The sequence below is a fragment of the Miniopterus schreibersii genome, assembly GCF_964146895.1.
Source record: "Miniopterus schreibersii genome assembly, chromosome: 4".
Lineage (NCBI taxonomy): Eukaryota > Metazoa > Chordata > Mammalia > Chiroptera > Miniopteridae > Miniopterus > Miniopterus schreibersii.
The window spans coordinates 81,528,756-81,541,999 of record NC_138105.1 but is presented as its reverse complement, the minus strand read 5'-3'; the positions used below and the strand labels follow the sequence as shown (position 1 = coordinate 81,541,999).

At 35.5% G+C, this 13,244-nt stretch overlaps 1 protein-coding gene across 6 annotated transcripts in view; it reads left to right on the top strand.

Moving 5' to 3' along the window:
* Positions 1–13,244, top strand: part of CSNK1A1 (casein kinase 1 alpha 1) — a 42,602-nt gene that overhangs the window by 24,659 nt on the left and 4,699 nt on the right. For 2 of the 6 annotated variants that reach the window (XM_081136316.1, XM_081136313.1), the window contains 6 exons: positions 2,159–2,298; positions 3,556–3,634; positions 4,860–4,934; positions 7,474–7,580; positions 8,760–8,872; positions 10,653–10,767. In XM_081136316.1, coding sequence (XP_080992442.1) covers positions 2,159–2,298; positions 3,556–3,634; positions 4,860–4,934; positions 7,474–7,580; positions 8,760–8,872; positions 10,653–10,687 — 549 coding nt within the window. In that variant the 3' untranslated portion in view covers positions 10,688–10,767. Of the gene's footprint in view, positions 1–2,158; positions 2,299–3,555; positions 3,635–4,859; positions 4,935–7,473; positions 7,581–8,759; positions 8,909–10,652; positions 10,768–13,244 lie in introns of those variants that run through there. The other 4 variants (XM_081136315.1, XM_081136312.1, XM_081136314.1 and 1 more) reach the window with 2 other exon arrangements.

The following is a 13,244-nucleotide window of genomic DNA, read 5'->3' as shown; positions in this document are numbered from 1 at the left end:
TTCACGTATATACTTTCATTATATGTTTACATTCATTTTTAAATTCAAAGCATAGAGAGCTACTAAAGACACTTAACAGGTACCAGAAAATGATGAATTACCAAGAAATTTAAAAACTTTTTAAAATTTTAAGTAGTTTTTTTTTTTCAATTGCTTGCTCTTAAAATAGGATACCTTTGTTTGGCAGTGACATCACTTTTCCTGACTCAGTTTTTACCAGAAGAGAAAATTTTAAATTGATTTATTTGCTTCATAGTATTTTGTTTTGATACCAATGATCGAGATGTTTAAGAAGATAGTGTTGCTATGCTTTTTGTTTTCTTCATTGGAATTCATCCTTTAGAGTTGTGGAAGGGAAAAGACCTCTAGTGAACAGTTTATAAAGCAGTCTTTTAGTTGTGAGAAGTGTCTGGTTATTGAATTGCAAATGGAGTTGCTGATTGTAAAATTAGACGTGAATAAAGCTATCACACATAATCATGTCACACGTTCCTATTTTCTTCTCCATTTTGAAGTAATAAAGGAACCAATCCCAGAAAATAGCCCTTAGAGGAGATTCTATGTCCTAATTACTTTTTATTTAAAAATCCACATAATTCTTAGGTACATTTTTTAAATCCCTTGAAGCTGGGGTGTCCTTTTGTGTTTATTTTTCCCTTGATTGATTTTCAATATGAATGTGCAGAACTTAAGTCATAATTTTTGTTTTGCCTAAGAGAAATATATTTTGCTCATTTTAATATTTGTGTACTAAGCTGATGTTCATATCAAGAGAAACAGCATGAGCTTTATTTTGTGTTTTATAACACTTTCATATTCTATAACTGAGTTGCCTAGGGAATGAATTTCTTCTTTATAAGAGAGCTTTCTTTATTCAGTTACATTTTACTAAAAATTTAATCTTCATTGTTTTTATAGTAGTAGACCAAATAAATAGCACATTGTTAACATGGTTACAGAAGCTCAAACCTCAGTGTCTTTCCAATCAGCTTATACCTAAGACTAGGTTAATGGTGCCTGCCTGAAATAGGTGTTTTTCATCCTCGAGAAACACCTAGCCAGGTCCTTTTCACCTAAATCAATAACTTGCATTATTTTTTGACACAAACCCTAACAGACTAGGTAATTGGATTTCCCAGCATATCGCAGATTATAAACTGTGGCAGAAGGGACCCAGTGTCAGCCTAATGGAAAGAACTACAGAATTTGGGCATAACTAGTAAAGAACAATAGTCTAGGGCTGTGTTAGTGAAAAGGGCACATCAACTTGCTTTGCTTAATAATCATAATGTGATTTTATGATGAAGGCTAAACCTTTACGTAAATATTGTGGGGGGTTTTGCTTTATAAGGTAGGTAAATGTGAATACATTTTGGATTTTTTTTTTTTTTTTTTTGTCAAAAATAGTTTTGTTTGTGTTTTCTTTTAAAGGTTTTTAATCATGGGGAGTAAACCTGAATTGCTTTTGAAAATTAACTACATTATAAATTAGTATTTTACTCTCTGTGTACCACATATATGAGAGAGAACTGAACATTATTTTATTCTAAAATATTAGTTTGGTTTTTGGTTCGGTTATTTAAACTGCTAATTGTAAGCCACCTTGATATTAAGTACTTTTTAAAGATTTTAGATCAACTTGTTATAGTTTCCAGAAGTTTAACCTGATCACATGCATAAATTTCACTTTGAAGTAGTAGAATGTAATGCCTGCTTGTTTAAAAAATGCTTATTTTTGTTAGTAAAAATCTTGGTTTTGTTGTCAATATCAAATTTTGAGAGCTGTCTTGTTTACCAATAGTAACCGGATACCAGGTTTCATTATGGCACACAGCACACTTGTCAACTCTGCTGTCAAGCATGTAAATATACATTCGTCCAATACTTTTCTATAACAAGTTGGGTGTGTAATGAACTGGGCCTGTGAAATTGTTCAGGTGACAGGATCAACCACTTGACCTAATTTTTTTTTTAAACTTGATTTATTGATGAGGACTAGTAAAAGCTTATTGGAGTATTAAGTTTGTTCATTATCTGTTCTACCTATGATACATTATTTTGATATATTTGAACAAAGAAAATAAATGCCATTTAATGGATAAAAAAGCAGTTTAATTGAACAAGGTTGGAAACCTAATGTCTTTTTTTTTTTTTTAAGTTATTCCTTATTGATTTTGGTTTGGCCAAAAAGTACAGAGACAACAGGACAAGGCAACACATACCATACAGAGAAGATAAAAATCTCACTGGCACTGCCCGATATGCTAGCATCAATGCACATCTTGGTATTGAACAGAGGTGAGTTGGACAATTGAATGTGTTAATCAGATCTATAGCAAAAGCCATTAAGGGGTTTTTTAAATATTTCAATTAGTTTCTTACAATATCTAATGATGTCTCTTGGCTGAGGATTTGAATGGTGGTTGTTTATCCTCTTACCTGCTGCTTTAGCCAGTGCAGAGAAGCCAATTAAATGGGGCCTTCTTGTTTTCTTTGTTGAAGGTTATCTCCTGGGAAGAAAAATACTGCATGATGAAAAGTTAGATGCATAAATGCAATCTTACCGTGATGTTTACTTTTGCAGCTGGAGATAGTGCTTACTTTCTTAATGCTGATTTTGGGCGTTTTATATTTTACTGGTGCCAGTTGAGTTTGGGGGAAGAATATTGGTTATTTTTACAAAGAAAATGTTATCTGAGTACTCATGAACCAAAGGGGGTTGGTGGGTCATCTTTCTGTCCTACTCTTTCACTCTATAAATTAATAGCATCTACTTTGAAGTAAATCTTTGTAATCTCTGTGCTATTTTCTTGGCTTGAATTCTAGGTTTTCATGTTCCCTTCATCTTTTATAAATCATTTTTTACTCAAAACAAGCATAGAAATGACAGATGATATGCTTCTAGGTTAAGGAACCTCATAAGAAGATTTTCAGCTTAGAAAATATCCATGAATATCTGAATACCCAGGGTTAAACTATGATTTCACATTTCCTATAAGTCAAAGTATTACCAGTTCTTAAATATATGGGTCTCTCTGAATATATGTATGTGTATAGTTGACCCCTGAACAAGTCGGGATTGAATTGCTCTGGGTCAACTGAAATGTGGTCAGTTGAAGAAAGTCCATATAAATGGAGCCTTGCATTTCAAATCTGTGTTGTTCAAGGGTCAACTAAGAGAGACAGAGATCATACAGATGCTTAATTAGGTTTACAATGTTAATTGATTTCAGCATCCCTAAAGTTATTATGAGCTTCTGCAAAACTTACAATTGTCCTGCTCTTTGGTTTGGAAAGTTGTTTAGCTAAACCCTTTTCCTTCTTTAAAAATTAAGTTGCAAGACAGTGTTAGGTTTTATAATTTCAAGTTTTATGAGAAAGTTTTATTTAGGAGTAACGCATTTTGAAATTTTTTATTACATTAACTATGTACCTTCTTGCACAAGACAGCAAATTGCTCTCTCCTTGCTTGACAAAATTCTTCTGTGTACCTGGCTTTCTTTCACACGTTCTTCATAATAATTTTAGCTCATAAATTTACATTTTCTTTTCTAGTCGCCGAGATGATATGGAATCATTAGGATATGTTTTGATGTATTTTAATAGAACCAGCCTGCCATGGCAAGGACTAAAGGTAAACCAGACTCAAATTACCAGTTGTTTTTATTTTATTTGTTGAAAATATTACAGATATCTCCCTAATTTCCCTCCACTGACCCCTTCCACCTCACCCCTGTCCCCTTCCCGCCCCTCTGCCCCCTCCCCCATTTGTTTTAAGAATAAATATACATATTGGAGATGATCTTTAAGGTCCCTTTCTAATATGAGGTGTTCTCCAGTTGAATTAACAGAGAGAGGAAGGGGGGAGAGGGAGAGAAACATCAATGATGAGAAAGTCGTCATTGATTGGCTGCCTCCTGCATGCCCCTGACATGTGCCCTGACCGGGAATGGGACCACAATCTCCAGGATCGTAGGTCAATGCTCAACCTCTGAGTCATGCCCGGCCAGGCTATTTTTACTTTGTATTGGTAAAATAAAATCTGATCATTTCAGTAAGAATAAGCTAATATAGAATCCCACAGTCACACCTAAACAACGGTTTTTGGGGAGACAGTAAGTCAAGTACCCATTGATAACCAGAAGCTTTAACTGGATAGAAGTTAACATGGGCTAAGAAATTAGATGGAGACTTTCTCATTTTGATGTGTTACCATTATGTTGAAAATACATACTTTAGTGTACAGTAAAACTGGTTTAGCCAGTATTAACTAGCTATATTAATTATCCTAACACTTCTTTTGTGAGTGTGTATTAATGATAATCTCTATGTCCTAGAATTAAATGGCTATGTTGGTATTTTATTCGTCCTGTAAAGGAAAATGGTTTCTGTATTTTTTTATTACCTGTGAGGCTAGAAAATTGTTTTGTGCTTGTATGTGGGTAGCTTTTTCAATATGAATATTTTTCATTGGAAAAATATTTTGACTTAACACCAGTTATTAATGCCACTAAATGATGGGCACTTTTTTGGTATTGATTTGATAATACCTTTGCCCTTATGTTGACTGTGGGTTAAGAAAAATGTCAAACTTGGCCACCCATGTTTTACTTAAATCATACATCTTCATGCTCCTATTAGACTCACCCTTTCCTCTAATAGCTAAAAATGTTCCTGAAGTAGAAACTCATGTAAAAAGTCAACAGTTAAGGGGGGAAACTTAGATATATTGTACTTTGGAGTGGTTTATTCTAGGTTATGATCTCTGGAATCTTAAGTTTATGTCCAGTATGTTAAACTAATAAGGTTCTCAATAGTACTGAGCGTGTCTGTGTAGTTTAATTCCTTTTTTTCTACAGGCTGCAACAAAGAAACAAAAATATGAAAAGATTAGTGAAAAGAAGATGTCCACTCCTGTGGAAGTTTTATGTAAGGTAAGTGCATGATGAATTTTTTTTCATACGGATGATCCAAGAACAAAAAGAAACACTTTGCCAGCTCTGGAACTTAAACACCCTTTTAGGAGCTAGCCATTTGCCTTAAGTGTTCGTTTTATTGTTTCTGGTTTGTTTGGGCTCTGTCCTCTGTTAAAAATTACAGAGGAAGTAAGAAAGCAGGTACACTTTTCTAATAGACCCTCACTAATTTATGTGAAAAATTAAACTTAAAAATATTCTCTTTATCCCTAAATTGATGCCAGAAAAGAAAGAACATCAACAATTGGTACATAAGGAATGGGAAAACAAAGGCAGGCAGATCAGAACAATATAGAATATAAAACGGCACGTCTCATGATAAAGATTTGAATCAGGCTTCTTTCTCTGAAACCTCAAACTTTGTAGAGAAGCATGGGAGTTGAGAATGGAGAGATATTTGTGTCATGATGGATCACCATGGTTTTCCACAGAAAAGACCACATGGTTGTTTTTGAGACTATAAAATAACCTGAAATAATGAGAAAATAGTGTGTAAATTACATATTTGGGGGATAGAAAGTAGAAATCAGCATGAGTTGAAATAGTGTTCTGGGAGGGGGTATATGGTGATGCCTTTATGTCACCATCCACAAATTTGCTTTCCCCTTCTCTACATATGTATAGTAAAGAAGCTGATGGAGTAGGAGACTGTGATCTTTTCTGAGACTCCTTGGGATTTGTTGTTTCAAATTATGAAAAACCGTTTTAGGTTAATAAGTAAAATGTTTTTGTTATGATTCACCCAGATAACTTTAAAACCTGTATACTTCAAGAGGTAAAACATATTTTCTGTAGACTATATTTCCATGGAACAGAAAGATTCATTTGGTTCATCAGAAAAATCAACCATTTTTACAGGAAGAGAAGGGATTATTGGTCTATGTTTGTGGACTACCTCTTAATTTTGATGTAGAAATTGTGGACTATTTCTTTTTGGATTAGTCACATATAATTGATTCAGGGTGTAGTAAATATAGAAGTATTGGGTATTACTATAAAATAGTGGGAATATTTTCAGTCTTGTGGTCCAGTTGAGCTTCTTATTTCACATTGGTAATGCTTACGATATTGGCAGTTCTCTTTTGTTAAGGTTTTGCCTGTTTCCATAAGGTGGTAACACATGGAAGTATTCTATTTAACCTTCACTTTTGGTTGTTTAAAGTCTGGTTAAGAATTTAAACACAAAAATGTACAATATATTCATGGCTTTAGTTTCAGATGTTCACCCTGGAAAATAAAAATAGCATAAGAGTACTTTGTAAAACTTAAAACGATTTACATCAGGCCCGGCTGGGCATGGCTCAACCTAGGATCCAGGCGATCGGGGTTCGATTCCTGGTCAGGGCACATGCCCAGGTTGCAGGCTCGATCCCCAGTCGGGGGCGTGCAGGAGGCAGCCGGTCAATGACTCATCATTGATGTTTCTATCTCTTTCTCTCCTTTCCCCTCTCTGAAATCAATAAAGATATATTTTTTAAAAAAACACAACTATTTACATCAGTACAATCAATAAAAATACATTCTAACTCTACCTTGTTCTCCTGGATGTGAGAAATTCATTGAAATCTTAAGGTTGTGGGAAGATACTAACTTTTTCATTTTATTTATTTATTTTTCTTTATTTTTAATATATCTTTATTGACTTCAAAGAGAGGAAGGGAGAGAGTTGAAACATCAATGATGAGTGAGTTGTCATTGATCGGCTGCATCCTGAATGCCCCCAACTGGGGATCAAGCGTGCAACCCGGGCATGTGCCCTGACTGGGAATCGAACCTCCGTCTCCTGGATTCTAGGTTGATGCTCAACAGCTGAGTCGTGCCCTGCCGGTCGATACTATTTTAATTTACCTCCTTTCATACTTATATTTACATAGAGAGGAGGTGTAGGGATTTTTGTTATGTTAATGCTTTGCACATTTACATTTGTCCTGGCAAAATACTTCTGATGACTAATATCTGCAGCCTTAAAGTATTTATAAACATCTTTGAGAATCTTTCCTAGGAAATTGAACATGGAAAAAGTTTATGCCCACAGATGTGGTTTTTAGTATTGTTTATAATAGAGAAAAGTTGGTCTCCCCTAAATGTCTACTTATAGGGGACAAGTTAATTATGATGTATTCATAAGGTCAGCTCATGGAGCCACTTCAGAAGTTTATGAAGGGGTTGGAAAAAACAGAAGGATGCTTGCAATGTAATGTTAATGGGAAAAAAAGCAGAATATATTATTTAACAACACACTATTGCAGCAAAAAAATAGATTTTTCTCTACTAGTATTAAATGATACAGTAATACTAAGATGGTCAAGACAGTGAAATTTTGTTAAATTTATGAGGATACCAAGTCAGTTATTTTACTTTCAGATCTTATAATAAAGTAGTAGATACCCTCCTCAAATACATATTTTGCTTGTATTTGAATAGGTTTATTTTTCTATATTGAAATGAGCCGTTTTGTTTTTGTTTTTTTCTTTGTGTTTTACTCTTGAACTTACAGGGGTTTCCTGCAGAATTTGCCATGTACTTAAACTATTGTCGTGGGCTGCGCTTTGAGGAAGCCCCGGATTACATGTATCTGAGGCAGCTATTCCGCATTCTTTTCAGGTTAGTTTTTAAGGTGTTTTAAGACTATTAACTCCAGTGAGGGTAATTAGTTAAATTTATTCAACATATCTAATCTGACAAGTGGGAAATTAAAGTGATCCTAGCCAATATGAGTAAAATTTTAAGAAACTAATTTTGTTTGGCTTTTTTCCCTTTGTAGTGTAAATGTGCTTGAAATCATTTTAATTTGGGATGGAAAAACAGTTGGATCTGGCTCACAGTAGAATCTAACTTTTCCACAATAATTGCATTTTACATTAGATCTAAGTGACATTGGTGGCCCTTGGAAGTCTCCAACTCTGGTATAGAACCTTATTCAATACCAAAGTGAAAAGTGATTAAAATATCAGTCATGGAGTTTTTGTTTTGTTTTTTAATATATCTTTATTGATTTCAGAGAGAGGAAGGGAGAGGGAGAGGGAGAGATAGAAACATCAGTGATGAGAGTCATTGATTGGCTGCCTCCTGCATGCCCCCTGCTGGGGACTGAGCCTGTAACCTGGCCATGTGCCCTGACCGGGAATCGAACCACGATCTCCTGGATCTTAAGTCGATGCTCAACCACTGAGCCACGCCAGCCAGGCAGTCATGGAGTCTTTGATAGTATGGAGGCAGGCCCAAACTCTAGGGTTCCCTAGGTGTAACCCCAAATTGGTCTTGAAGTGGGAAGGATGGAATAGAGTACACAGAAAAGAATAAGAATTGGAGATCATCCTTTAACACCAGAAAAGTGTTCTCAAGCCAACCAGCATAGATACCTTCCTTAGAAGCTTAGAGTCCCATTCCTACTCTGATTTGTTTTTAGGAGTGCCTCCTATTATGATGATCCCCACAAGGTAATTGACAGTGTTTTGCTGTTCATGCTGCCTTTCATTCCCACACTCTTGTCCTTTTAAGAAAGTTTAAAGGGAACTTTTTTTTTTTAAGGGGAGAGGATTTATTCTTATCAAATACAGCAGATCAAAAGTGGTGATGTCCTTTTCCTGCAATCATAACATGTAAAAAGTGAGAATTAATTGAATGGTTTAAAATATCAATAGGGAAATAAATCTTTTAGAAGCTATCACACTTAAGAGAAAATACTCATTTCCTTAAAAAATGCCCTCACTGTCTTGAAAGTTCAGTAGTGTATTAAACTAATCTAATTGAAGGATTAACATATAATTTTATGTTTTCCAGGACCCTGAACCACCAATATGACTACACATTTGATTGGACAATGTTAAAACAGAAAGCAGCACAGCAGGCAGCCACTTCAAGTGGGCAGGGTCAGCAGGCCCAAACCCCCACAGGCAAGCAAACTGACAAAACCAAGAGTAACATGAAAGGTTAGTAGCCAAGAACCAAGTGACGTTACAGGGGAAAAAAATTGAACACAAAATTGGGTAATTCATTCATTTCTAACAGTGTTAGATCGAGGAGGTGGTTTTAAAATACATAATTTGGCTCTGTTTTAAAAAAAAGACGTCCTTGGAAAATTTGACTACTAACTTTAAACCCAAATGTCCTTGTTCATATATATGTATATGGATTTGTATATACATATATGTGTGTATATTATATCATTTCTCTTGGGATTTTGGGTCCTTTTGTAACAACTGCATCTTTTTTACTCATTCATTAACTCTTTCCAAAATAAACATTTGGTGTTGGGAATATGGTATAGTCAGTCAATCCAAAATCCTAGACCTAACACTTGTTGATTTTTAATAATGAAGCTGGTTAGCCATGATGTCTTGACTTTCTTTCAGACTAACTGTTAAGAATTGTTTCCTGCATGTTAATGCTTTAGCATTTAAAATGGAATATTGTGAACATGATCTAATTTCAGGAGGTGAGCCTGGCATTGCCCCCAAAGTGTCTATCTTCTCAGTTGTAGAGCATCTAGTTTAAGCTCTTAAATGCTCAAATAACTGAAAAGCTGGACACATCTTTCCTAGTCAAAAATAAATCTCTTGGTTGATACTTAACTACATATGTTCTTAATTTCAAAATGATTTTTTTGTTTTTGGCTTTATTTTTAAAAATCTTGCTAATATTAAGCATCCAGGAGTCCAATTTGGAATTGAATCCTGCAGTTGGGCTGTGCAAATTTGAAAAAAAAACTTGGGCAAATGCCATTGAACTACTAGTCTGTTTCCTTTCTGTCTTTCTCTGGCACTCTTGGTGTGCTATAGGAATAGAACTGTTAGAGCACAGCTCCATTTTTTTATCCCTGTTGCTATACAGTGCAACTCCTGTCTTTCATGTTTTTGGTTGTTTTCTTCCCCCTTTCTTGGGCTTACCTCCTAATACCTGCCTACTTTCTGGAAGTAGTGGGCAGGTAAGGTTTGGTTTTTGCTTTTTAATTATTTAATTTCTGAATGACTGCTCTAGTCTGAACTTGGTCTTCTTTGATTCATATTTTTCATGTTGTGTTTAAACTATTTTGTAATATAAAAATAGGCTCTAATCTGAGGAAACTTTACAAGAAGTATAATTAACTGATGTCATCCTCATCCCAGCAGCTCATCTATTAGGAATGAGGTTGAGATGCTTCCTTACTAGGAAGGAGTCACAGTTGAAGATTTAATATAGTGAGGGTTCTTGATGAAATTTCATCTAGTGATGAAATTTCAGCTCAGGATAGCAAACACTAATGCTTGCCCAGTGCTCTGCCTGTGCATCTCAGGTGGGACTTAATTGCCCCTTTTGGGGGGCTTAATCATTGTTTAACTAATCATAGTACCAAGAAGGTAGAAGAAATGCTACTATTTAGGTAAGACGACCTAGAGTTTCTAAACTGAGGCCTTGTTACACCTGACACCTATAATAATATATTTGCTTTTTCTCTCAGAATGAAATCAATTTTTGGCTAAAGCTAGCTGGGATAATAGGATCATCAGGAATTGCAGTTTCTAGAACTAAAATTAGATCAAAATCTCAGCTGACCTAGAACATTTCACTTCAGGCATTCAGCAGCCTTCAGAAAGAATTATTATATGTTATTTTGAGCTAGTTTTATTGTTAGTTTACTATGTGTTTCTTACTCAATAAACAAGTAAAATTTTTGTCCTGCCCTGCCCTATCCAGGTCTTAAAGATGAGCAGTTGGATCCACTGAGTTAGTATGTTTCCTTGGGGAAAAAATTAAACTTAAGTTTAATCCTTACTTTGTATGCAGCTATTTTTTATAAAATCAACTTAAACTCTTACAACAGTCTCATAGCATTATTAGACACAGGGGTACACTAATTATTACATTAAAATGGCCTTTCCTTAAAGCACATCACATATCATTGACTACTTTCAGAGATGAAGGTCTACACGGTATAATTTGGGTCCAAGGAAAATACTGCTTGTGACTAAAGCGGTTCACTCCACAGAATACAAACAACAAAATTCTTTTTGATCTTTGACTTCTTGACATCTTTTATTTTGGATAAAAACTTAGTGTCCCAAGCAAATTTTACATGAAACCCCTATATATAAAGCCATGAAGGTTTTTAGCGAGTTTGAGGGTGGCATGAAATGAGTATGGGGAGCCAGTTCCCCTAACCTTACCCCAACCCCATCTTCTGGGTCATCCATCCATTAAGAAGTCTTTGAAATCTGGAGTTTGAAAGCGGGTCTGGATTACTTATTCCTGATTCCAGTCTCTCAGTAGTAAGGGGGCGGGAGTGGGGAGGAGAACATCAGTGTGAGAGAGAAACTGAGCAGCTGCCTCCACACGCTTCCCAACCGGGGACTGAACCTGCAACCTAGGTTATGTGCTCTGACCCAGAATCAAACACTCGACCCTTCCGTGTACCCGACGATGCTCCAACCAACTGAGCCACACCTGCTAGGGCTAGAAGGTGCTTTTCAAATACATCATATCACTTGTTATGTACAGTTATATTTTCAGAGTTTTTCACATCAGAGAATTCAGCTTCTTAAATGAATCTTCAGCAAGTAGAACTCTGTATCACAGTAATATCCATTCCTGGAAAAATGCTCCAGATGGTGGCATTCACTAGTGTATTTTATGTGACTATTTTTAGTTTTGAAAAAGCTATATCTAATGTTTCTAAATGGAAAGCTATAAGTTGTTTTAGCAATTCACTAAAAAATATCCAAAGACTTTAAAAAGTCTGCCTTAATTCCCCTAAGAAAGGTTATTATATGTAATAGGCTCCTACTCTAATTACTTTTCTAAAGAAAACATCTGAAATGTTCAGTTCCAAAGCCCATCAAAAGAACGGTAATAAGAAACAAGGTGTTTCTCCTAATGCCCACTGCTCTGTACTAGTTTTCAGTGCTCAGGCACCACATGATTATTACTACTGCTTTTATACATGTTAAAGAGCAGAAGAAAAGGTTCACATCTGATATTCTCCAAATTCATTTCACTTCCTTTCAACTATATGTGATTATCAGAAAAGTACTTTTCAGGACTTAAAAAGTACAGGAAAAGGAAATATTTTTAGGACACTCACAATCCAATTAAGTTAATCATTTCTTTAGTTAAGGGCAGAGATGGGAGAATTTCAGAAGGTAGTAAAACCAAAAGCTGATCCTCACATAAGTCTGCTGTTCTCATCAGCTTATCCCATCTATCAGTTCACTCCATTCATCAGTACTAAGCATAGTTTTGTCATAAGTACCTGGATGTCAAATTGTTGGCATTCGTGAGATCAGAAATAGTTTTCCATCACATTATCCTATCATGTCCATGGTCTTCCTTGAATTACCTTCCAGTATTTGCTGGGCTTCACCTACCATTTATGTCTAGCTTAACTTTTTCTGACTTCACCAATTGCTGCTAGGAACGTGGCTGGTCACTTAGCAACGTAACCCAAATCACAGGGGAAGACCTAGAAATATCTGGAGCGACTGATCTGCTCTGAATACACTCAATTCAAAGAAGTACCAGGGAGCTGCATCTGCTTGATGAAATTTTTGTCAGCTTTTTTCACTGCGGACAATGAAGCTGGAGGGGAAAGAAATTACCCAACAGGAAATGAAGATGAGTGCGCAAGCGCTAACTTGTGATGCTAGAGGCGCACATCTTCAAGGCTTCTGGACCAGTCGGACTGCAGCTTGTCAGACTGTCTGGGTGACACAACTGTCCAGAAGACCCAGAACAGGACAGTGTTGCTGGGACTCAGCGGTGTATAATGCAGACCATCTACCATTTGGGGAAGGAATCAATTGTAACAGGTATTTTAAAATTCAGCAACCTCAGAAATCTGTAGAAGAATAAATTCTGTGACAGGGGAGACAAGAAATGAGATCATCAGTGTGTTTTTTAACGCAGCGTGTAGGGGTGATGTGTACCTACTATACCTAACTTGTCATTTATCTTGTTTGCAGTGATTAAAATCTATATGCTTTATCTTTCCTAATATAATACTTTTCTGTAGAGAAGGAAGAATTATTATAGGTTCTTTGTTTTTCTTTAACTTTTATACTGCCAATCTGCTTCAAAATTCTATGTGACCAAAAGAACCACACAGCATGCTGTAGGAAAAGTTAATATAAATGGCATTGCATAGTGATGAATATGAATATTATAGCTAAAATTACATTATAGAAAGTTGTCTTATACTGTGAAAGGATTTTACATTTCAAAAGCCCATCATAAACCTTCAAGCCTTACTAAAATTACATAAATATTCCTTTAAACTAGTTTGTAATTCTATCA